The 26742-nt window shown below is 41.3% G+C and overlaps 1 protein-coding gene across 11 annotated transcripts in view; it reads left to right on the forward strand.

The window, feature by feature from the left end:
• The window catches only part of auts2a (activator of transcription and developmental regulator AUTS2 a), a 940688-nt gene that overhangs the window by 822227 nt on the left and 91719 nt on the right, over positions 1-26742 (forward strand). For all 11 annotated transcript variants that reach the window (XM_052035563.1, XM_052035562.1, XM_052035568.1 and 8 more), the window contains one exon: positions 2216-2264. In XM_052035563.1, coding sequence (XP_051891523.1) covers positions 2216-2264 — 49 coding nt within the window. The remainder of the gene's footprint in view (positions 1-2215; positions 2265-26742) is intronic.

Here is a 26742-nt window from a genome sequence, read left to right on the forward strand (position 1 = left end):
TAACCTGTTAGATGTGCCTCAACAACTGCAGGGGATAACAAGGAGGCCACGGACATTTCCTTGTTGGGAATCAGCCACTGTCCTGTCACACATTGCCTGTGGTTCAGGGGGTTGCTGTTGTGCAGGTATAGATGGAAGCCACACCAAGCCTGGCTGCTTCCACACAATCTTGCCCTGATCCAGCTGGAGCTCTGGTGTCTGCCACACAGGAGCAGTTTGAAGTTCTGAGGGAGCAGTGTTATGCTGCCAGAGGGCAGCTTGATGTCTTCACTGAGCAGAGAGATTCCACTCGTCAGCAGATTGCTGCTCACAGTGGAGATGGGGATGCAACCAATCAGCAGCTTGCAGTTCTGCAAGAGCCAAGGACTGCTGACATCAGTAGAGTGATGCTACCTGTCATCAGATCACTGTCCAGAGGAGCAGAGGTATGGCACGTGGGAATTCATCTCTCTTCTGCAGAAACAGTGACACAGTCTGGCACCCAAACTCTCAGCTGCCTTCATCGTGGGCAGTTCTGTTCAGATTGTGTAGAGCATGAAGACAGCAGGGACAAGACTCCTGTGATTCGAGGTTTGCAACCAGGCTCAGCTCAGAGTCTGGAGATTGAAACTGGTGGGACATGCCAGAAAGTTCTTCCATCGTTATCTCGCCCCTCCCTTCCCCCCCCCCCCTCCCAGACAAGAGAATGTCTGGTGTGCAGATTCAGGAGGGGACACCAATTTTTCACCCACCACAGCACCTCAAACAACACACTTGCCTGTGTCCGGATACCAACCATCCTAGATTGCTTCTATTGGCCCTGGGTGGCAGTCTGAAGCTGACCCACCTGGAGCAAGAGCCAATGATATGGTGAAATTAAACATCTACTCTATTTTGCACCTTCTCTTGATGCATTCGATTGCAAAAAAAAACACAATAGGTGAGAAGTGATTGCTTGTACAGGAAAGGATGACAGTACACCATTCAGATCCATCTGTGCGCTGGCAGAAACACCATGTGCTGGAATGGCACTTTATGGAAGTCCAAATACACTACGTCCACTTGTTTGCCCTTTTCTATTCTACTAGATACAACCTCAAAGAACTGGAATTGACTTGTTTAACGTGCGGAGGCCGAATAGCCTATTACAGTTTTGACTTAGGGTCTTGTGGTTTCCCTGTTGACTCTGCCCTAGGGCAGACACAGTAATGTAGCAGTTAGCGTAACGCTATTACAGCGCCAGCAACCTGGGTTCAATTCCGGAGCTTGCACGTCCTCCCAGTGTCTGTGATGGTTTCCTCCGGGTGCACTGGTTTCCTCCCACTTTCCAATCTATGGAAAGTATTCCAGAATATTTAGAGTTTTGGAAGAGAACAAGAAGTGCATTCATAGTATTCTTTGCCAGCTCCCTCATAACCTTGGGTAAAGAAATATGTGCTGATCAGACCAGTTTCTGGGCTCCTACCTCTTGTGCATGGCAGGCTTTTCCCAAATGTGCCTCACATGAAAGATCGTGTCCAGAAGTCCTGAGAGAGACCACTGAGGAGTTGGTTGAAAATGTGTTTTTGAAACTAACTTCGCTCTTTTGAACCATGCTTTAACTTTTTAACTGAGTAATCTGAGTTTATGTGGAAAGTGCAGTTGATGATAATGAGGTCACCGAGCGCCACTAAGTTAAGTTTAAAGTGGTGTGGGGAGCATGGATGGGGTGATGAAACTAAAACCATATTACTTAGTCTATAAGCAGGTGTTACAGCTTGCTTTGTGACTGGCATGCACAAAGTCTGCCCAGTTGATTGCAACTTGATGTTTTAATGAAAAGATTCAAGATGAAGGATGTATTAAGTGTGTGTACCAAATAAGGTAGAAAAATGGTGGAATTTGTGTCTCTGGGTGAGGAATCGTTTGCTGGTCAATAGGGCTTCCATGTCCAAAACCTTACATATTTGTAGAGGTGTCCAAACAAAAAAAAAGGTGGTCAGAAGTGTTGGAGTTACTAGTTAAAACAAAATATAACAAAGTCATATTTTTACACTCCATGTTTGGACATTGATTTTCAGCACACATTTCAGATGTATGTATAAGATGTGACCTGCAAATAGAGTTTTTAAACAAATACTCTGGCTCTATCTTGTGGAGAGTTCAAGTAACTACATTCTTTCATTTTTCTCTAAGATAGTAATGCTTCAATTTCTTAAATTAAAATATAACTTTTCCTTTTTATGTTCTACCCTAGGTTTCGGATGCCACTTCTGAGAAACTTTTCAATACGACCACAAGCAAAGGTAGGCCCCATCCCATCTTCTCATCAGTTGTCTCCTGCACAGGCCTCCTGACCTTGAGCCGTATGCAAAGTGGCACTTTTAAGCTGCTAATTGCAGTGAAAAGCTTTTAGCTTTGAGTATTCCATTTTGGTTTGCAGCCACAGAGGGCGACCAGCGAATCAACATTCCTACTACATTGCTGGTAACCAGGGTGAAAGGCTCTTCAGTTGTAGAAGTAAAGGATGATTGATTAACAAAAGGCCTTTCCTCTTGCCCTGGCTTTCTTTCTGGATTTGAATGTATTTCCCACATTCTCATCTTTGTTTACTCATACAGTTTGATTTGTGCCATCCATTTAGTTGTGAATAGCCATGCTTGACAGAGGTTCTTTATCTCCTTGCAACTTTTTGAGGTGATTTAGTTCTTGTGATAGGATTAAGTTTTCTTTGTGAAGCCTTAAATCAACAGCAGCTTTTCATATATAAAAACATTGCCAGGAAACACAACACAAATAGTCCTTTGGTGTAGTTCCCTCCATCCTCATTTCCATGAAAATAACTTCATTTTCTCTCCTCATGAGTGTTTTCTTCATGCCATATGTTAATTTGTGTTGCCAGCACGAGTGACAAGAGATAAATGTTAATGCAGGTGTTGGAGGCTTGGACACTTGGTATTTTTATTGGGACGGGTAGGGGGAGGGGTGGGGAGATTAACGAATGCGCAGGAACTGTTGTTCTGGGGAATTTGCATTCAGTCTCCCAAACATCGAAGAAATCCCCTTTGAAAGGAGTCTTTTGGTGAAGAAATAATCCGAATAGCTGCTTCAAGGCAGGTGCATGAGTGAACAGTATTTTGTGGTTGGGGTCATTTTCTCAGATGCACAATGTGTTTAAGCTTCTTTCTTGTATGATATTGTTTTGTTTAAAGATGTTTGTACCAGACTGTCATTAAATCTGTGACTTCCATTCAAAATTGTATGAAATATTATGACGTTCTTATTTTAAAATGCATGAGTTAGGGGGCGGGGTGGGGTTGGAGATCTCGTTTCCCAGTGCTGTGATTGATCTTGATTCTACTTTAGAATGTGTCAATCTAATTCTAGTGTTACACCCATTGGTGGTTGACTGTTTTTCCCGTTTTGTTTAAGATTACTTATTTCCTTTTGGTTTCACTGTGTCCAAACTATTTCATATTGGGAACTCAATAGAGGCATTTGGATCTCTCTGCTTTCAGTTTATATCCATTTGTCACAGTTGGGTAATATGTTAATCAAAACTGGAATCTCAATCCAAGTTCTACGTTAGCCCTTCTGCTGGAGGCAGGCTCTCATTCGAGGGCATTCCTTCGGAGTCATGTCCAAGTGACAGATGTTTATGTGCGAGCTGAAACAGTAAGTACCTGAAGGCCTTGCAGGCCTAAGAAGTGCCCCAGCCAAACTCGATTTATTGTCAGCTGCGGCTTAGTTTATCTTGCCCCTGAGTCAGAAGATTATGAGTGCTTTCCATTCCAGAGAAACAAGTGTAAAAAAACTTGATGTTCAAACAAGGTCCTGCCTATCCCATTTTAGAAGATCTTGTGGCGCTTGTTTGAAGATGAACAAGGATGTTCTCCCTGATGTTGCAGCAATTTTTATCTCTCATCCAACATCACCGATGTGGATTGTCTGGTCGTTATCATGTTGTTGTTTGTGGGATCCTACTAATTGCCTGTCACATATCCTAGCTGGCAACAATGACTACTTTTCAAAGTACATCATTGACTGCAAAGCATCTAGGATGTTCTGATATAAATGCAGGTCTTTTTATCCAATAGATACCTATAAGTGTACTGTTTCAGCATGGGTCATTGATGGTAATCATGGATGAGAACCCTGGGTTATTCTTTTAGTCCACGTGACAATACTTCATCTAATTGTGTCTTCACATAGCAATGGCTCAGCACAATTAACCTAGCACAGTGTAAGATTAAAACAATAGGACTTTGCTGCTCTGCATAACTCTCCATGACTTGCTCCCACACACACCACAATTAACAGGGGATTTCAGAGAGTCCTTCAAAATGCCAACAACTCTCAAACCCCCCGGGAAACAAAGAACTGTTTAGCAGCTTGTAAAATAAATGTGAGAAAGTATGCATTTTGTTCAGGATTTTAACATCCATATTTCTGACTTAAGAAGATGGGGTTGCTATATCTACTTGTTTTGTATACACCTCCATACAACCATCTGAACATGTCTGCAGTTGACTGTCTGTGCTTCAAACAGTCTTTGCTCTCTGGAGACACAAGAGGCTGCTGATGCTGGAATCTGGAGCAACAATCAGCTGGAGGAACTCAGCGGGTCGAGCAGCATCTGTGTGTGTGTGTGTGTGTGGGGTGGGGGGTGGTGGGGGCGGAGGAAATTCTGAGTCCGGATGCACAGTTTCGACCTGAAACGTCAACGAGTCCTTTCCCCTCACAGATGCTACTTGACCTGCTGAGTTCCTCCAGCAGATTGTTTATTAGTCCTTGCTGTCTTTTTTCTTGGGCAGTCCCTCGGGATCGAGGATGACTTGTTGCCATTCTGGTTCTCAGGTGACTTGTGAGGCTAATGTGGGAATTGGAAACTCTTCTACAGGTGGGGCAGGAGGTGCCTAAGAATCAGTGGGGACATTGCATTTTTCACAAGGAGGTCTTGAGTATAAATGCCTTGAGATGGCTGCTGTTGCTATGTGTGTGTACTGGCATCACTGCAATCTGCCCTTCCCAAGCTCGTTGCTGTCCTGAAGCTATTGACTGCCCAGCCACAAATATACATGCTGTCTGCTCTCCCTTCTCTACCATACCCCCCACCCAACACACCACACCCCAACCAGCTCTTGCTATTCTTGTTACTGTGTCTATGAGCGGATGTGATCTTGGGTGAACTGGACCGCAACGTTCTAAGACGATTCTTCTAAAATAAAGTTTTTAGATTGTCCAAGCTTTAACTTAATTCACATTCCGAACTAGCTTTCTGCCGCAAATGCTCTTATTTCTTTGTCTGAATAACTGGTCACTTCTGCCCCTGATAAAGGGTTTTATCAATTGACAGCTTTTCGCACACACTAATAAATTGCCCTGTAATGCCAATCTTGCAATACGAACACATTTTTAGATTACATGGCATTGATAATACTTGTAAGAAGTGCAGAGGTATTTCAGCTGAAGTATTAGCAAGGCAGTAAGGTCACAAGCTCAACAATCGTGGGAGTAAAGCATTCCACTGCATTAAAACAGTCAATACTTTTAAGCCAGTTACTGATGTGTAACTGTAGCTTGAGGACATATTAAAGGTTCAACCTGTTGGTTTAACCTTGATGATTTAAGTTTGTTTCATGCCCTATTTCAGATCGAGAGTCCTTTTTAAAAGGTCTTCTCAAGCCTTGCTTTCTTCATTGCAATAAAGGTCATCAAGCAATTAATCTGCCTTTGGCGCCGGATGGCTGTTGGAGAATTGACGCCTGCCAATGGGAGCCATGCCATGTGCTGCGGTTAATTGTCAGATTCAGTCAGCCAGCTTAGTAATTAATATGTTTTAGCCAGAGGGGGATATTTGCTATTCCCTTAAATTCATCTCTTAAAATCATTTTCTTTTCCAAGGCAACGTCTGACTGAACAGTGTCTGAAGTATTGTTCTTTATGCCTTTTCTCATCACCCTTCAGATCAGCAAACTGTTGGTTGCATACACGTTTACGTGTTCTGTAAGAGTACCACATTAAGAATTTCTCAACTACTAACACAAGGCACACCTTAACGATTATTCCATTGCAGTGTTTCAAATTGGCAACCATTTATTTTCCCCTTTTAAAAAATGGTCTGATATATACTTGATCACCACAGATGACTTAATGCTATGGTACTGTAGAGCTCACCACCTTGTTGCTCATTGCACACTGGAATCCATGGGTTACGGCTGAACTGGTATGGTCTGCCTTCAATCTGGAATAAACTGAGATGCTTAAGTTATACTGAAATTTTGGAACAAAATACAAAGCTTGAAACAAAACCAGGAAATGATGGAAACACTCAGAAAGTTGGGCACAGCATCCATGGAGAAAACTCATAACACTCCAGGCACAACATAACCCTTGAGCAGAACTGCCAGGTTTGATGAAAGGCCTTATCCAACGTTATTCCAGTAACTGGAATCCTTCCAGTTGCCATTGGAGCTACCATGTAACAAACATTCCCGACTTCAAATGCCAGAAACACAAAATAAAGCTGGCTTAAGTATTTGGAGTTGGTGCTGATCAGGGAGGTTTGTATGCCAGTTTGTGTGGGATAAATGTTGTTTATTGGTGGTGGGGGGGAGGAGGGGATACTCCTTCCAGAAAGCTTGGTTTAAAAGCTGCCTGTAGGAAGACATGAGTAATGTATGTATTTGATTGCCTTTGCTGGGGTAAGGCAAGCAGGTAGACGTACTTGAGAAGTCACTCCTCCCCCTTTCTTTCTGGTCTTGATTCTCAGTTTTTACACTTGTGTAAACAAGTGCAAATGAGAGGACATAAATAGGAGTGCAAAGTGGAATTTCATTGAAACAAATATTCATTTGTCAAAATCACAAAATAAACAGATTAAGAGAAGCAGGGATCCATGACCTAAAGTGGGAATGTGAGTACTGATGGGACACAAAGACACTCCGAAGGGATGTAAGTGAGCTAAGCGCATGGACAACAACATGGCAATTGGAATACAAGGTGAAAAAATATGATGTTGTCCATCAGAAATGCTGAGTTTTTAAATGGTGAGAGACTGGAAAATGTTGATCTTAAAAGGGACCTCAAACCATTTAAAGCCAACATGCAGATGCAAAGGCTACGAGGAAGGCAACTAGTATATTGGCCTTTATTGCAAGAGGATTTGAGTACAAAAGTTAGGATGTCTTACTACACTTAAAGGGCCTTGATGAGACCACACCTGGAGTACTCTGCGCAATCTTGGTTTGCTTTTCTAAGGAAGGATTTGTTTGCTACTGAAGGAGTGCACCAAAAATTCACCAGGTTTATTCCTGGGATGGCATGTCTGTCATAATCGAAGTGACTAAGTCAGTTAAGGCCTGTATTCCCCAGACTCAGAAGAGGGAGAGGTGACCTCACTGAAATGTACACATTTTTTTAGCGGACTCCACAGGGTAGAGGCAGGGAGGATGTTTCCCCTGACTGAGGAGTCTGGAACTTGGAATCACAATCACAGAATAAAGGACAGGTCATTTAAGACAGAGATAGGGAGATTTTTTTTCACTCAGCTGATTGTGAATCTTTGGAATTCCTGATCTCAGAGAATGAGAGAGACTTAGTCATTGATGGCTTTTATCTGATATTAAAGGAATCAAAGGATATTGAGATAAGGCAGAAAGATGGTACAGACAATCAGCCGCAATTATGTTGAATGATGGAACAGGCTAAAGAGGTCAACTGGCCTACTATTTCTTACATTATATACATAATATATCATTATACATATAAGATTATACATAATATTATACACATTATATAAAAGTCACATAATATTACATAATGTGAAAGCTTGGGATGTGCACACTTGTACAATTCAACAAGAGGAGGCAATGAATCAACTGGTCTGTGAAACTTCAAATTGCTAGCTACTTTTGCCAGCATAATTACAGGTAATATTCATGTGTAACTCTTCAGATTGAGGGAAGAGAGGAAGCTGTTATAATGAGGTGATATATTTAGGTACAGAGATTGATCAGCAGATGTAGAAAAGCACTGAGTTTCTCCTATCTCTTACTTCAAGTATTTGTTCTACACCCCAATTCCATGCATCTTTGGGCACAAATTCACAGAAAATTGCACAGCCAGATGCTTCGTCTACTATACCCACCCCTCTGCCAGAGCAATCATAGTAATTATAACATCAACTAACAAACAGAGCCATGTCTTAAACATTCCCTTCATTGAGCTCAGTTGCTGACGTTGATGATATTGAACAGGCTGGCTTTTAGAAGCAGTGTTAAAACTAGCTATTTAAAAATCAATCATTGTTTAGTTCTCTGTGCAACATCAAAAGCTTTTCTTCACATATTCAGATCACTGTTTAAATAACTAATTTTATTCAGCATTTTAGAGTATAGAGCATTCAATGAAACCTCCAATTAGCTAGTATTTGTTTAGCATTAACAGTAATTATAGGCAGTAGTCTCTTGCCCACAGATGTGTCAACATTTGGCATCAAGTCTAATCATTCAATGAAATGGAGAAAGTTCAGTGAGCATCAATTAACAGATCAATTAGTATAAATGAAAAGTGTTGGGTAATCATTTGTTTGCTTAAATTACAATAACAAAAATGCAGCACCCTGTGTCGAAGGCTTGTATTCAATTAAGGATCATCAGACCTATGTGGTCTGTAACCTGTTGAAGGCAAAGCCATTATCAATGTGATTGTATTGTCCTTTCATTCCTATTGCATTCGACCTGCATGTGTCCCAATGATACACTGGAACCCATGCCCTTAATCTAATAGGTTATGCATCTATAAACTGGCTTCTACCCTAATGTTATTGACCAGTAAAGTGGGGGTGTGGGTGGGGTGCAGAAGAAAACCTCAGGTGGCTTGGTTACTAATCCTAGTCATAAAACATGGTACAGACTAATGGTAATCTGTTTTTGTTTATTTTCTGCATGCTGAAAAATTCCTTTTGTAAATCTCTCTTAGTCAGTGCTCAGGATTGAGGATGACTTGCTGCTACTCCAGTTCTGTGGATGCTGAGATAGCTGATGAGGCCAACCTCCACAGACTCTTTCGCAGGTGGGCAGGGCAGGGCAGGTGTGCACCCCTCCCAGTGTTTACACTGGGTTTTGTGTGCTCCAGATGAAGGAACTTGAGGTTTTCAGTTCCAAGCCAGATGTTCCTCCTTCATTTTGAGTAGTCTTGGGTGAGAGATTCCCAAGAGTCGATGGGGGATGTTCTATGTTTTTCAAGGAGGCTTTGAAAATATCCACAAATCATTTTCCCTTTTTGCTTGGTCACCCTCTTTCTGCCTGGTAACCTCTTGCTGTGATGGAACTCGGTTTCAGGTGTCCGTTTCAGGAGATTGGTGTCAGGCATGCCCATCAAAGCTGACTGTGTGTCGTTAGGGCCTTAGTGCTGGGGATGTTGGCCTAGGATAGGACAATGCCATTGATCTGCTCATCCTGCCATGGATTTGAGGATTTTGTAGAGACAATATTGGTGGAAACTCTCCAGTAATTTGAGGTGGCTGCTATAGAGAATCGTTGTCTCAGAAGCATTCAGGAGGGCCAGATTACTGTTGCCCAGTCGAACATAAGCTTTTTGTCTTGATCTGGAAATGCTCTTTTCCTTAGATGCCCAAACACTGTGGTGGCTCACTGACACGACAGTAAATGTTATCATTGATGTCTGCCTTCATTGAGAGGCCATTGAAGAGGTTCCAAGAGGTAACCTATCCTATGACAGACTGCAGGGAAAACTTTCTGGGGTTACTGAAAACAGATTTCTCCCCTTACTCGTGGATGGCCACAATTACAGCTTTTCTGATATCCTGGGACGTGACCTCCTCTTCCCAGATATGGGAGAAGAGCATGTGAATTGAGTTCCTTTCCACCCAGTTATGGAACTTCAGCAGGAATACTGTCTACTGCTAAGGCCTTGTTGTTTCGCGGTTGGTATATGGCATTTTTTACTCTTTGCTATTCAGGGGCGGTGGTGAGGCTGGATCAGATAGTTTGCTGTGAGATGGGGTCAAGAATACATATATTAAGCAAAGATTCTCAGTTGAGAAGCTCTTTGAAAGGCTCGTTCAGGTGGGTTCTATCTAGCTCTCTGTCTTTGATAAACTCTATGTCCTGTTCTTGGCTCTTAGCAAGCTGAGCCATTGGGTGTTTGAGCTGCAGATGGTCTTGATGGTACTTCTCTGCTTTCGCTACTGTCCACCCTGACCATCTGTGGCCCAAACACCCAAGGGCCATGCCCACTGAGAGCCAAAAACAGGGCAAAGTTTATCAAAGACAGAGAGATAGACTGTACCCACTGAAAGGAGCATTTTAAAGAACTCCTCAACTGAGAATCCATCCCTAACACAAGCATTCTCGCCCTCATCTCTATATGTTTAAATCAGTCAAAATAATTTCATAACAATTATAATGGAGAAGATATGTGCTTCCATTCTCTGAGGATATTGGCAATGAACCGGTGCACAAAAATGTGGGCAACCAATTTACTTGTATCTGCTGGATATTCGCCACAGGCATTCTGTATTAATTGCTGTATAATTTGGCTACACGCTACTGTCAAGATAAAAGAGAACTGATCATAGATTGGTAACAGCACAGAAGGAGACCATTTAGCTCTTCAAGTCCATGTCGGAGCAATGAGCCAAAGGAACAAATAATTAAGAGAGCTCTGAATGATGTTAACATCAGCCAAGCAGATCCAAGGTTGAGCAGCACAATGTAGACAGTTGCAACTGTTTGCCAGTTCAATTTTCTGTGTGAAGGGTCGATTGCCAAGCAGTAAGGCAGAAACAAGTATTCAGCTACAAAGCAATTAGAGAACTAGAAATATGTACATTTTCTTTTAAGTTCCAGAACATATGCTTTGCTCTGCCTTCTCTACCTCTACTAAGTCTAAACTGACAATTGTAAAAGACACATGGGCCCACTTTGCTAATGACAAGTAGGAGGTTCTCTCCAAATCAACACAGTGGGAATCACAAGGCCAAAGTGTTGGCCATCTTGTATCATTAAAGGCAAAATATACGTTAAAATGTTCCTTTGGCCTGCATTTTTCTCTAGTATTATTTACTTCCACCAGGAAACACTTGGAAGAAATAATTTATGCAAATTTTATTTGATGAAAAATGGCTGGAGTTTGTCAGTTAAAAGGGAGGACTTTCAAGGTTTGCTTTCAATCCAGGATTGTGAAGTGGGCAGACCTGTATTACAGATAAATGCCCCAACCTTGTTCAGAGATGTTCATAAAAGTTGACAGATAGCCCAAGGTCTCTTCTGTTTCAGCAATTGTGCTTTTTGTGTGCAGCTCCCTTCAGCAAACACACAGTGATGTGTCAGTATGGAAGTTGACTTCATGATGCACCTTTGGTAAATAACATGAATAGTATTGGAAGAGCTGTCTGAGCACTTCATGTAACTTTCTTTGGAGACTGCAAACAAAAGAATCACTAAATCTTTTAAGGAGCTTCTTTTGAAGTGGGCGGTGCCTTTGAGAATAGATATTAATTGATTATGAATGAAGCTGGATGTTCTATTTCATTGCACCTTATACAAATTTATTAATGTTAACCAATCCTGCCCACAACATCTACGTCAAGGAAGCTTGGCAATAGTTTGTTGTGGTTCCTGCTCCTAAATAACTGTGAGTCTTGTTGTACCTCTCTCCCACATTTTTCTCCTTCCTCCCTCCCCATCTTCCCACCAGCCCATGTGGCCTCCATTATTGACTTGTGTTGATTGATTCATTCTTCATATATGAACCCTAATAGCAAGTACCAGAGGGTTGGTAGATTATAAAGGACATCATAGCCAAATAGAAGCCAGAAATCATTGATGTTCACTCACCCCCACCCACTGACACCTCACGCTCACACTAATGCTCACTCACCCACCCTACTGTTCTTGAAAAGACCTCCTGCCCACAACCTGTTGACCAACAAGGCCAATTCTATTGCCACCTCTGGTTAACAGGATGCACTCTGTTGATTGGTGTGGGTGAATGATCAAATCTTACATTTTTCTTCCTCTATAACCAGGAGCTGCACAACATTTGGAGTCTTTCAGAGAAGGTTTTCCGAATATTCTTAAGACTTGTATTTAAGGCCACTTGCCAAACATTAAAGTCACATCCTGATCATGTTCTGAGCTCCTGCATCATTGGTACTAGACGACATCAGCCAGAGAAATATTGCTGTTGGAAGAAGGTTAGGTTGTTCTATTTGTGTCAAAAACATTGAATATAGGTCAATTTTATCATACTTTTTATATGTAATTTAAGAAAAATGATGATGTGTAGTATCTGCTAATGTTAAATTTATGTTGCCCCTGTATCGGTGAAGTGCTTCTTCAGGTCTGGCAAAATGGCCAATTTACCAAATGACATACAAGTATTGTTTCCTTGTTGCTTAGCCAACACCAGCAAAGACCAATTGAATAGTCATTCATCTTATTCAGCTGCAGGGGTTCTTGCCATGCACTATTTGGGCACTGTGTGTCCACCTCGAGAGGTTTCCAGGAGGTACAGAGTGCAAGTCCTTCTTTAACTGGTTTTATGCTGTCCTTAAATAGAACATTTCAATGTTGCACTGTTAATTCCACTCTTGAGTAACACATTGAAAGAAACGAATCTAAGGTTGGAAGTTTGAGCACCTATCAGTTAATTTTCCTGGCGTCATAGATAGACTGCAAGGAGTAGAACGTTGGCAGTGATGCCCCTTAAACAGGATTTTGTTTTCTGGTGGGTTAAATGCTATTACCTTTGAGTGTAAACGGTCATTATGCTGAAAACTGCTTTTTTGTTTCAACTAATTATTTAACAGGAACACCAGGTTCTGGATGAGACTACTTTACATGGCTGGCAGGCCTTTAAATTGCCATTGGCTCTTACCATGATCCCAAGACACTTTGCAGTTGCTAAGATCCTAGCACTTCAAGATGATGTGCTTGTAATGTTCTCATTTTAATTCCACAGTTTAACAGTAATTGATTTATCCCAATGTGAACCAAATGAAAATTCGTATCTTCTTTTAAATTAGTTGAGCAGATGAATTCAAGTTAGTTCATATTCATGGGTTCCATTTTCCCCATGTTGAATACAAGGCCAAATAGTACAGTTCATATTGTTGTTAAAGTTGATTCTTTGGGACCTTTGGTGATTAGCTGGTATGTCATTGGAAATGTGGCTTGAAGTTAGAAGGCCCTGGTATTGGCAGAGTGGAGTAAGAAGGTAATCAGTGGTGTGATAGAGGAGCTTGCCTCTGGAGTGACTTCAGTTTACAAGCCACCGAAGGAGTGAGGCGTGGGAGTCCTTAAAATAGAAGATTGAAAAATGATAGTCAGGACCTGGAGCCACTCCAGTGGCTTTGCATTTGCTGCCTTCTGCAAATTCTCCTCGGCCAATGGGGAATAAGTGAGTTGCATTTTAAAACAACTGAACATGAGCAATTTGGCTTCTAAATGTCAAACTGAGAGCTGGGAAGTCATCCAGTATTGTCCTGGCAACTTGGTTGTTGACTGCTTTCATGCTTAAGATACTGCAGTTAGATGTGCGAGTCAGGAATATTAAACTGGAGCACATTCTCAATTTAATTTTCCATTGGCAACTCGAGCCAATCCTGTTCAGTTAGGACAAGGTCACAGGTGGAGTACTGCAGCCCATATTTTTCCTTAGTTCTTTGCTTCAATGCCAAACTCTAAAGAGTAGCCCTGCTGTACCAGGTTAATGGCTGTGTCTCTTTGAGTGACCATGCTGGCTAATGCCAAATTTCTTGGTGCAGATCTTTACTGCCTAAGAAATGTATGGAGGTAGCCCAAAGTTTTTTCATGTAAGATCTACAAATTAATGGAGAAGACATTCAACTCCACGGTCTAGGTCTCTGAAATAATAGCTTAGTTTGTCAATCAACAGTGTCATTCATTTCAGTGCATGGGAAGTAAAAGCTGTCTACCCGATATGAGTTGACGGGATGAGAGTGTATGTGTCATGTTCGGGTTGTGTGTATATTCTGATAAAACATTTGGATACAGGTTTGGCTGGGCTCTGCCGGGTTGGGTCAGGCAGAATGGTGCTCGTTTGGCTGAGTTCATTATTCCAAGTCAGGGTGATTTACTGAGTAACACTGCATGCAATGAACATGTTTGAGAGACTGCTACATTTACAGCAATGATCTGGTCAGTAATAGAAAAAATATAAGCACTTGGGCTTAGTTCTGTTCAGTTTGGCTGTGGTCAGGTTGGGTTTTAAATTTACATGCAAGCAGACGGCTAATGCTTGGTTTCATAACATTTTTATTACATTCATTTTCTTAAATTTTGATGGATTTTGTTTTATATCAAAACATCCTATATGTGAAATTATGCATGTTTCTTAAGTACAGATGTTTATGAACTAAACCTTGCGTCCTTGGATGGAAGTTCAGTTAGCTGTGGTTCATTCTTTTAACATAGAAAGTTGGCAAAATTTGCTTCCAGCTGTCAGTTCTACACCTGTCTGTATTTTGCAATGGGGGACTCAAGATGTCCTGTGTTTTTATATGCATTTTATTAAATGACATAATAATACTAAGTTGTGCTAAGTCTATTTATCGCCCTTGGGTTGAGTTTGAAAATTTGAAGGGATACAGAGTGGTCAGGGCTAGGTTGATATTTTAGGGGGAATGGTTTATGCTGACAGTTTGGGGAGTGGCAGTGCTAGGGGATGTACAGTGGAAGCTGGGCACTCCAAAGAGCCGTAAGCTGTTGCTTTGGATGTAAAGTTTGTCCTTCTCAATTATGCTGCTGTCAATCAGCGACGTTGCCTTTGGTTGGGGCTGTTTGGAGACGGCTGCCTAATGCGAGAAGATGGGTTAATAAGGCCCTCAGGTGAATGCCAAGCTGTCAGCTTGATCTTGATGTGCTGTTGAAAGGTCAGATGGAGGGAAATTCTGTCAGAGCAGCCAGGGAAGGGTTTAGATTACAGTTTGCATACTTAGTGCAATGGCTGTTGGATTGATTGCGATGAGAAGCAACAGCAATTGCTCAAAATACACATGGAAGGGAGTGTTCGTATTTAATATTGTGAAGGCAGCAGACGTTTTGCATCAGGTATACTTTGGAGTTTTCTAAATTTTAATTGATTCCTAACTTTCGTGCTGGTCCTAAAATAAGTGAGGAAGGCAAAGATAATTTTTACATGTATTTGTTTACATATTTTAATGTATTTTATTTCAGAGCACAATTTTAAGAGAAACCAAGAAAGGAGAGCTCTTAATGGTGGCTATGGTTTTCAACTATTTGTTTAGAAATGATTGCGCTATTAGTTCAATTGATCAACAGAAAATTCATATTGAGGGCCATGTTTACTTCAGTTAAACTGGTTAAAATTGTCCTCTAATATCAGATATGTTTAATTTGTGAGCAGCAATTTGCATCCTTAACAGGAAGTCAGCTAGGTCCAGTTGATATTTAACTGCTTCAATTGGTACCAATCTGTGGCAGATATTTGGACTCTCAGACTAATACGAGTCGCAGTTTGATTCAGATGCCATTTTGAAACATGGTTATAATTGATCTTCCTAGTTGGCAGTCCATTTATAGAGAGCAGTTAATTTGAAACAATAATATTGACTGAACTACTTCGCATTGTATACATGGGAAAGGTTTAGGATTTTTGAAATAATTGTAAATTATTACCTGCTTTAGTCCTCTCCTAACCTGTCAGTAGGGAAATGGTCATGTAAATGACAATGTAAGGAACAGAAAGGTGTCTTCTAGTTTTGTAAATTTGCCCTTTTATAATTCAATTTAATTCTAAATTATTTAGGTGCATTAAAACAAAATCAAGCTACATTTTTGAGTGTCTGATTTACTTACAGTGCCTGTGACCTGTTTTACGATATAAAAATATTCCAGTATTTGCAACAAAGTGGAAAGAGATTTGTAATGTTGACTACTGAGTCCAGTGATTAGCTGTGTTAAATATGAACTTAAAATGGATTTCTACAGTTTGGATTGCTTTAAGAGATGGAAGTTGGAGCCGACTATATGGCCCCTTGAGATCAATGTTACCAACTACAAAACTTCCAGTAAGTTGCCTGAGGGCTGCTTGCTGGAATGATGAAGCGTGTTGCAGTATTTGACAAGGATCTCTTCTTGTAATTCTTCCACGTAGATGCTAGGTAGAGGCCGGGCCCTCCCTGAAGTCAAAAGAAGAATTGCATTTGTAACATAATTCTATTGCATGCTTCTCTTTTAAGAGTGCTCTTTTGCTTGCTCTGTGAAATTTCCATAAATCTACCTCATGGCAGTAATCTCTTGTTGGAGAACAAGGAAGAGGAACCCTAACTCTTATTTGAGTGCCTGCAATTGGAAGGTCATCAATGGAAGCCCTACGTTCATGTGGTCACAAAGGAGACATGATTGCATGGTGTTTTGCCTTGATAGTCACCTTCCCTGGGTGAGCCCAGATAGTAAGTGTGGGTTTGAGTCCTTGGGATATACCACAGTTACTCTTAATGTTGCCCTTACTCTGTATATGCACTCCAGCAGGGGTCAGTGAATAATAAATCAGGACGGCTAACCCAGGCTGTTATGTATCACCCTCTTCTCCTCTCTCAGTCCAGTGAACGATGAAGCCAGTTGTAATGCACTGGGTGAGATCAGCAAAGTCTAAGGATGGAACTTGTGTCATTTTGATCTCTTTGGCTCAGAACAACCCACACCAACACACTCTTGCACATCGACGGGGATTACTTTCAAAGGATTGGAGCATGGTTAGCCTGCTCAGGTTACTATTTTGGACAAAGGCCACAGGGCTTTCTGACCTGAATGACGTCAGAAGACAGCTTGTTCTAGCACTAATGACCTCTTCTGCTTAAACAGGCAATGTTGACTCACTGGGGAGGACAGAAAGGTGAACTAATACAGATGCCACTTAGAGCAGCTGACTCTGAGCAATAGTAAAAGTAGGAATTCACTGTGCTGCCAGACAGCAAGTCTCTCACTAGCACTATTTCTGACTTGTTGGAGCTGTGCAATACTCAGCTGGAAGCTTCGGTGTTTAAATGCTTTAAAAATACTGTTATTAAAAGAAGTTCTGACAGAACTCTGAGTATGCCAGTAGTGATGGACAAGGTGCGACAGGTGATTATATTTAGGAATTCCTGACTTCCAAGGCATTAATTGCACCATCCTAGCAGTGCCTCTTGGAGAACCACATCACTCTAGTTCCAGATGGCACATAATTACATTTCGACAGCTTTCACTCACAACTCATGCTGTTACTCGCTTTTCAGGCAAGACTTTTTTTTTCCTCTTTCTCCTTCATTATCATAAAACGATATGTTCACAAGAATAATGAGTGGTAAGATTTGAAATTGCTGTTTCTACATTAACCAAAGATGGCAGTTAAATTCTCACACATGGCACTGGTTCCTTTTGGAGAATGGATGTATTCATCGACCTTTTGTACCATTGCCAATAAATACTGCAATGCCTGTAGGGAGCTGGAGCATGCTTCGTTGCGGAGAGGAGTAAGTGATGTTTGGCAGGCTTCTGTCTTTTAAACTTCCCTGCTCTTTGTCATATATCTCCTAATTGCAAGTAACCACAGGCAAATTGCTTTGGCGGTGAATTGCTTTATGGACAGGCATTTATTTTTGAGCTGTACATCAGCATGGACTCCACCTTGGGCATTATTTTTTAAAATAATGCTGCAATTTTCACTCTGACACTTGCCTTAAGCATTGCATAAAATTTTAAAATGCATTTACATTTGAGTTGCATATTTCAGGTTTTTACTATCCATGCTTTACCTAACTGTGGACGTTGTGTGATGTGTTGATAGTAGAAGGCACTGTAGCCAGTAAACCATATTTATGCATTTGAGAATTCCAGCATTTCTCCATACAAACATATCAATATTATGTTACCATAGAATATGGCTCAGATAGTTGTATTGAAAAGTGTGCTGTTATTAAAGCAAAAAGAAAGAACTTGCATTTTTGTATCACATTGGATTTCCAGTGCAGCAACAGGCCATTCAGTCCAGTCAACCTGCTCCAATTTAATGCTTCATACCAGCCTCCTCGGCTCTGCTTCACCCTCTATGTACACGCTTTTATTCCTCCTTCCTCCCTCTTACCTAGCATTCCCTGAAGGCATCCATGCTATAACTAATTCTAATGGCAGCAGGTTCTGCATTTTGATTATTGCTGCATAAAGAAGCTGTTCACAATTTAAAATTGAAAATGCCGGGAACACTCAACAGGGCAGGCAGCATCTGTGGAAGGAGCTATGTGAAAGGTCCCATACTTGAACTGTCAACTTTCGCTTTCCACAGCTGCTGCCTGACCAGCTTAGCATTCCCAGCATTTTCTATTTTTGTTTTTAGATTTCCAACAGTTGCAGTTTTTTTTTGATCTTCTTTTGTCGTAAAACTATATTTATTAATGACAAACAAATATTGCTTCTTCCACAAGTGGAAACATTTCTTTATCCATCCTTTCAAATAACTTCATAATTTTAAAGACTTAGATCCCCTTCAGTCTTCTCTTTCCCAGAAGAATGAGTGTCAGCCTGTCCAGTCTTGTAACTTTTGCATCCACAGGAAATCCCCAAATTTTTCCCAGTTCTTATGGCGACTGTTTTTTTGCGGGAAACGTAGCAGACAGTTTACACACACTCCCACAATAAATGACTTCGAGCAGCCAAATTAAATTAAATCTTGCAATTGTCTGCATGGAAGTGCTTGGGTTTAATTCAAGTTTCAGCATTTGGTACATTGTGCAGGCTGAGTACTTAAGAGTTATCCCAAGGGAGGTCTGTGGTGCCGGAGGCAGTATCTTTCTTTGAGGCACATCTGTCTGTTCAGGTAGGTCCCTGGGCAGATTTTGTTTTTTTGTGCCAGGGTGGTTAATAATTATATGAACAGTAGGCATGGATTCTGAAGGAAGGGAATGAATTGCATGTAAAGAAACCCATATAATCTTCTATTTATTAAAATTTTGGGCATTAAATTTAGTAGGCTCAGCTATGTAGGGTCAACACCGATTATTCCTAAATGCATGCCGCTCACTGAATACCAAAGCATCAACGTGAGCGTTGGCTGTGATCTGCCACCTCTCCAAATTCCAGTGACAATTAAAACTCCAACAGCATTTGAAGAAGGTTGCCTCTCTGTATTGAGGTTAACATTCCTTCCTGATCGCTCAGCTGAGCATCCAGTTCGTTTGCTCTCTGTGAGATCTTGCTGTGCACATTGGCTCTGTGTTTGCCCACATAACAGCAGTAACTATACTTGCAAAAGTCAATTAATTAGTAGTGGATGGCCTTGAGCGCCTGTCGGAATCTGGTTACACCAACTTCCAGTGAGAGATCAGACACTTGTCTGCTCAGTTGGTGTAGAGTTGTCAAGAAGAGAGCACAAAAGAGAAAATCAAAAGGCAAAACACCCCATTGTTAAAGAAGTACTTCAAATACATCAATCATATATTAGTCAGTAATCATGAAATACTGTCAGAATCAAATAGAGTGAAGATAAAAAATCAATCTTTTAAAACCCATCGAGAGAAGATTTCACTGGATATACAGGGGGCATTTGCAGTGAAATTCTGTTTCTTTAGCCCACGTTTTGCTGCCTGTTAATGTTCCCAGTATTTGTTCTGGTATGCAGGGAGTGACTGTGCAGGAAATTTTCCCTGGCAGTTCCTCAACAGTTAGAATAACAACTCCTAATCATGCATTCAGGATTTTCGGATTGAGTTTTTGGCTTTTCTCGTTTAGGATTTTCTCCAGCACAGCCCGGCGAGATGTTGGAAGGCACAGACTGGCCATCTCCCTTCCACACTGGGGTCTTTAGTATATATGTATTTGGCTGCACATTCCCAGAGAAACTTTGTTTCTTTTTAATGACATTCTGAGTGAAAGTGCCATCTTGCGGACAGAATGCAGGTGACAAACTCCACAAGGCTTTGTGTCATAGAGTACATTCCACCAGAAACTTGAAGGGTGAAAACTTTCTTCAAAGGGTTGCCCATCGGTGGTACTGTCACTGGGTGTAAAAACCCTTTTTACAATGTCACCAATTCATTGCCTTGACCTTGCAGAAAGCAGAAATAAAAAGAAACATGTTTCTACTGAAGGAACGCTAGGATCATGTGTTGTGGGATTTCAGCATTCATTTTAATGGAAAATGAAGCCAAAAACAACCAGCGATTTGAATTTACTTTTGGTGAAACATTAAAAGATTTCCATTTGATGGGAAAAAATACGGAGAAGTGGAAAACCAGAAAGCTTTGGCTCAAATATAGAGACGGCTGTAGACCCTCCATTTTGTTTGGCAGAAGCTTCAGACAGACTCCTTGCTTATTTATTACTCATTTCTACAATATGCCGCTGTTAATTACTCACAGCTGTGCAGTGAACCTTAGTTAACAAGATTTACTACCTCGCAGCTTGCCTCTGTACATTATGAATGCTAAATTTTAGGAGGACTGCTGTTACGATGTTTATTAGCGAACATGATTTTTAAGCCAAATAGCAACTTAGCCATGTTGTTTTGTAGTTTAAGGTTAGGCATACCATTCCTCCAGTTCTAATTCAGAGCTAGCTAATGCAAAATTATCCCTTTTACACTTACAAAAATAATGTGTATTCTAAAACAGCTGTAACTAAAATTGCCTGGGTGTGGTCATGATAAATTCTCTTTGTGTAAAGTGAAAATTGGTGCAAAATAATAGTTCTCTATTCATTGCACATGAAGAGGTGTACCAAGTTTGTCTGAAATTAAGGTCAAATTTTAACTCGTTGATTGAATCAATGAATAGGAAGACAAGGTTAACTTACTTTTCTATGATAGTTCTACCTGGTCTCTATATGTTGTCGTGTCCTCCGCACACTATATGGTGCAGTGCTACTTGCGTTCATCTGCATCAGTGCCATGTGGGATCTCTGTCTTTTGCAATGCTATCTCGGCTACCTGTGACTTCTTCTGTAAGTCAAGAAAAGCCTCCCACTCTGGCATCCAGCCAGTTAATCCTGTCAGTGGCCATGTGGAGAAATGAGGTGCCTCCTACAACAGATATTGATGGGCAAGTTTGATGCAACATATCCCATGATTTGGGATTCAGGCCAAATTTGGGTCAATTGGGCATCTTCCATTTGGGGACCAGTTGGCCACAGAGAACATGGCCCATGCAGATTCTGTGGAGGGCTATCCACTGTCTTCAATGGAGATTGAAGTCAGGGACCTTGCTATGAAGTCAGTGATGAAACATAATGGTCATCTTACTAGATTAGAAGCCACATTTTTGGACAATTGATTCAGATGGATGAGTTCAAATCCCATCATGTCAGCTGGAGAATTTAAATTCAACTAATTAAATAAATGTGGAATTAACTTGGTAATGGTAACCTTAAAATTGTCTGATTGTTATAAAATCCCATCTTTTCCTAGCTTGGCCGATATGTTATTCCAGACCCATCAATTTGGTTGACTCTTAATGGCCACTTCAAGATCAGAGGCAATTAGGGATAGACAATAAATTAAAAAAAAAGATTCCCTTTATTGGAAATGCTCCAGAGTTCTTTCCATTTGGAAAGTGAGTTGGTTGTCTGTGCCTGTGATTTTGCCAAGTTTTTGTGAATGGGGAGGTTGGTGTCATTCATGAGCTTTTGTGGAGGGAGTTGGAATTGTGGTGAATAACAGGCAGGGCAACCTGGGCCAGCACTCAGAAGAACTTCAGGGGATCCCTGGTCAGTGCCCTCAAGGTGGCATTTAGTTGCACATCTATTATCTCCGTGTGGGATTCCCAAACATGGGCAGTGTTCTGCAGCAGAGTGCACAAAGGCCCATGTTGTCACATGATGTATTCTGGTTGTGGTGCCCCATGACACTCCAGCAAAAACTCAATACAAGGTTCATCTTGATTTAAAGTCTTGCTTGGTTTTTAGGTAGGTTTCTCTCCTCCCAGCCTCGTCTATCTTGTGTGACCCCCACCCCCCCCACCCAGGTATTTTGGATGAGGTTCATGGGGAGTCTGTCTGACACACAAATTCTTTCCAGCATCCATGCTGTTGGACACCATTTTGCTTGTAGGCTATCTTGGTTATATTGTTGTTTATCTATTGTATTTCCAGCAGGAAGTGTTAACTGAAAAACAGAATGTAAACCTGTATTCTATCACTCCCAGGGAGTGTAGCTCCCTGCTAGAATTATGGAATTAGCACTTGAATGCTGCACTGACTATATTTGCCAGAGCCCTTTCTGGGCTCTGTAGCATCTGTTAAATGTAGTTGAATTAAACTAGAAAAGACTTCAGAGCTTCAAAATGTGCTGATTGCCAATTAGGAATTTCAACTGGGCTTTGTGTAGTTGTCAATCATACGTTCCAGACCAGGAGCTGTGGAGGTTGTGTACTGAACTGAAGCTACAGAGTTACACTAATAGTGCACCTCTCCTCAAAAAAGGAAACAAGTTATCAGATGGAAAAGTCTCTATGCATTCAGCCCGATCTTGAATGTTTACCCAAGGTTACTGGTAATGTTTTTGCATGATTCTCCTACTCTTTGTTGTTGGAGTAGTGTGGTTTCATCATTAGTACTTTTGACCAGAGCTGTTCCATCACAGGGATCTTGGGAAGTCTTAACTTACCATTCTGATGGTTTCAGAAAGCTGTGCGTAACCACCAGCATCTTCCAAACAGTAAAAAAAATTGGCAGATTTATTCCATTACAATCATTCCTAGCAAAACTGGCAAGACTCATGCCTTGCATCTCCAAATGTGAATAGTTTTATTTTTTTTTGTCAGTGCAAGCAGAACATCATCTGTCGGTTAAAGTGAGCAGTAATTTTGTTTGAAGAATTTGTTAAGTGGCTTTGGCTCAATGCACAGGTGCACTTTATCATTCTTTTCATTACTGCTGCCACTGAAGCAGCCCCAGTCATTCAGCAGAACTTCCTATCAACAGGCTTAGTTTTGCTGAGTTTTCTCAGGTGGATGGTTTCTTGACTGCCAATTTTACAGATTGGACCCTGGGGCCAACTTGAAGTCATAGAAAGCCACCTAATTTCCCCTCACCCTCGAAAATATCCAGACACTTTGCTGCTAATCTTCTTTAGTAGGTTTTGATGGACTATCCATCATTATCATCTCCTCCTGGATCAGTGTCAGGAAGTTGCCTATTTTGAATGACTGTAACGCCTATAGAACTATTTGAAACGATACTGGATCACTTGTTTTTCTTTTGTGCTTAAATATCTCTCCTGTTTCTCTGCAGTTGAAACAGTTTGCAGTATTCAAGATGTGGTCTGACAATAAAGTTTGATCATTGCTTCCTTTGCTTTGGCTGTATAGCTCCAGATCTTATTGACTTTGTTGATCTCTGTCCTGTATTGACTGGACATTTAAATTTATCAAGCTTTCTTGGATTCTTTTGGCTTCATCATTGGTACTGCTCATAAGCTATTGAAGTGGATCTGTTGCATCTTGCCCTCTAAAACTGTGTGTTGTCTGCTTCATTACTGAGTCTGTCATTAAAGAATTTGCCTGACTTTCTGAATCTGTCTCTTCCATGGACCCTCCTGGTGTGATATCGTCTAAAAGTACTAACAATTTGGAATGAGCTTTAGGTTATTGATTTAAATTAGGAAATGTCCTGGTTACATGTTTAAGCCTGTGACATTCCCTCCCCTCGGTCCCCCTACCACATCACCCCTCTAAGTTAAAGAGAATATAGTTTTTTGCACCTTTGCAATTTTCTTCTTAATGCTTAGAATTGGCTCTGAAACTTTTTCAAGTGTGTGGAATTTTATTGTTTGGAACTCAAGGTTCACCACATTGTAGGACTTAGTCTAACCTGCTTAAGGGTATCACTTCCTTGAAGAAGTCAAAGAGATAAGCCAGATGTGATCTTTCCCTTGAAGTTCATGCCATCTGCTATAAACTTTAATATTGTCATATAACCTCAACTTTAATCAAAGCCATTTCTTTCCTGGAAGAGAGGTTTGTCCAATTCAGGCCGTGGTCAGACAGACAGCTAACAAGGGGAAGAGGTTCCATGGATGTTCCTATCTCAACAGTGATAGAAGGACAAATGCAAAAGATAAAGCTGATCATTATATTAACAATATCAAGGAACATCTCAGAGCTCTGGAGGCAGCGTGGATCTCAAGAACAACCTGGCCCTGGTGTTTAACACTTGTGCTCCAGGAACAGACATAGATTATAGGCGTTCACTAAATTATAATGGAAACTTGCCCATGTATGTCATGTATGTAAAAGCAGGGAAGGATATACTTGTCAGTCATTTCTCTCTGAGTAAAGTGGTGGAAGGGGGTGTCTAACAATGCCAACAACTCAGTGAAAATAACAAATTTCTTACCAATGTGGCAGTAACATTGCCAATTTAATGCGTTTGTACTGATTGCGATGATTACTCTCTTATGGGTACACTGTACCGGCTTACTTTCCCCTCTAAGCAAACTTGCCAATGAGCTGCACACCAATCTCAGTGGATTTTGTCAAAACCAATTGTCTCTGGACCTCAGTACAATCTAAAAGCAAACATGGATAAAAGAGCAGGGTCCTTTTTAGGTGAGGTGGCAATGCTTGCCCCTGATGTCAAGCCAGCATTGAGTGTCATCAAAATTAGGAAGAAAATTGGCTCTTGGCAGGAGTCATGCCTTACACTAGAGAAGATAGTTGTGGTTGTTGGATGTCAATTATCTCAACCCCAGGACACAGCTGATCAAGGCATCTTCCCAGGCCTAGGCATCAGCTGCTTCATCAATATCTGCTCTGTCCAACTCTGAAGAGTTTGAAGTCTGAAGTTTGCTGATGGTTATTTCCACAGTTTTATTCCAACATATTCAGGAATGGGCTGATAAGCATCAAATACATTCCATGCCACAAGGAACAACCACAAGAAGAGAATCAAGCTACCTATTCTTGATGTCAAGCAACGTTTCCTTTGTTGAATCTCTCACCAGCAACATCCAAGGGTCAGCACTGATCAGAAACTTAGTTGTATCTGCCACATAAATATTGTGGCCACATAAACAGGTCAGAGGCTAGATATCTTGTAGAAAGTGATTTACCACAACCTAAAGATACAAAGTTGGAGTGCACTGGTACATCCTGCACTTGCCTGGATGAATGGTCAAAAACTCAATTCTGCTCAGGACAAATTATCTCCCACCCCCCCCCCCCCCCCACTTTTAAATATTCACCCTCTCCACCAGCAGCATACCTTAGCTGTGTTATGTACCTTCTATGGGATATATTGTAGCAATTCAGCAAGAGTTATATGAGAACATCTTCCAAACCTCCTACCTCCACCACCAAGAAGTACAATGGTGACAGATACCAGCAAGGTCCCCTCAAGTTCCATTCTAACTTCCATATAGGTTGCCAATCCTTCATTCTTGCTGGGTCCAATTCCTGGTGTATTGGTACACAGAACACATTCCTATGTGTGTTTTCAAGCAAAGCTCAGCCATCACACCAACAGTTCTTTCAGTCTGTCTCATCACAGTACTGCCCCTCATCTCCAACAAGCTTCCCATAGGAGGACATCTAATCTACAGGACAAATGGGAAACTGTTCAACCTATGTCACCTCTGGTCCAGACCCAGGTCCCCTGAGTTTCAGTCACTGAGCTGCAGTACGCACCTGATGCTTGTGTATGTGCACATTTGGAAGAGGTGCTACAAGTTGACTCTTTCACTTACACATATGAGAGAAAGGGCCTTAAGTTTAACATCTGCTAAACAAACGTTGTCTAATAATCTGTCCCAGCAGTACTATCCTCCACCATGAGACCCAGCAAAACAGGAGTCTCTTTCCATACAACAGAAAGCACATCTCATCGATGAAATTCACCATTGCCTTCAGTGCACCAGCATAGCCTTTGGCACTGTGAGGGAAAGAACGAATGGAGTTTAAGACCATATCCGGCACAAAGCCCGTGGACTATTGGGCAGCTATGATCCCCGCCCTCCAATATGCTTCTGAGACATAGACTCTATACACAGGCGCAAAGGATTAGAGAGGTCCCATCAATTCTATCTCTCTACAAAATCCTCCAAATCCAGTGTCAGGATAAGTGAACTAATGTTAGCATCCTCTCCAGTCCAACGTCCCCACCATTAATGACATATTTACATTTAGTAAGCATTGATGACCACATCACACAGACACCAACGTCAGACCTCTGAAGCAGACACACTATTTCTGAGCTCAGTCACGACAAGAGATTACCAGATGGAGAGAAGAAACAATTTAAGGATGTTCTCTAAGCCTCCTTGGAAAAAATATGACATCCTCACCAACTCCTGGGAATCCGTAGCACATGACAACTCAAATTAGAGAAGAAACATTCAGAAAGGCAATGATAGCCTCTCTCTATGTGGGGAATACATAGAAGCCCAATGTAAATGGTGGAATGAGCACACCACCTCCCAAACTAAATCCCATCTAGCACCTCCTAGCCAGGATCTGTGAGTGCCTTGGTGGCCTCATCAGTCACTTCAGAGCCCAGAGAGCTGAGGTGCAACAAGTGATCTCTGACCCCAAGAGACGACTGAAGGGAAAGGGAGTAAATTCACAAGCAGTCAAGAAAGCAATTCATCGCCACCTTTACTAGAGTTTGGCAATAAATGCTGGCCTTGCCAGCAATCCTCACATCCCATGTATATCTAAAGAAAAGGGCAAAATTAATGTGTATGTACTTTAAAACATTCCAGGAACTTCAGTGAATTACTGCCACATCTCACGTTTTGCAATATTTT

The sequence above is a fragment of the Pristis pectinata genome, chromosome 21 (genome assembly GCF_009764475.1).
Source record: "Pristis pectinata isolate sPriPec2 chromosome 21, sPriPec2.1.pri, whole genome shotgun sequence".
In the NCBI taxonomy this organism is placed as follows: domain Eukaryota; kingdom Metazoa; phylum Chordata; class Chondrichthyes; order Rhinopristiformes; family Pristidae; genus Pristis; species Pristis pectinata.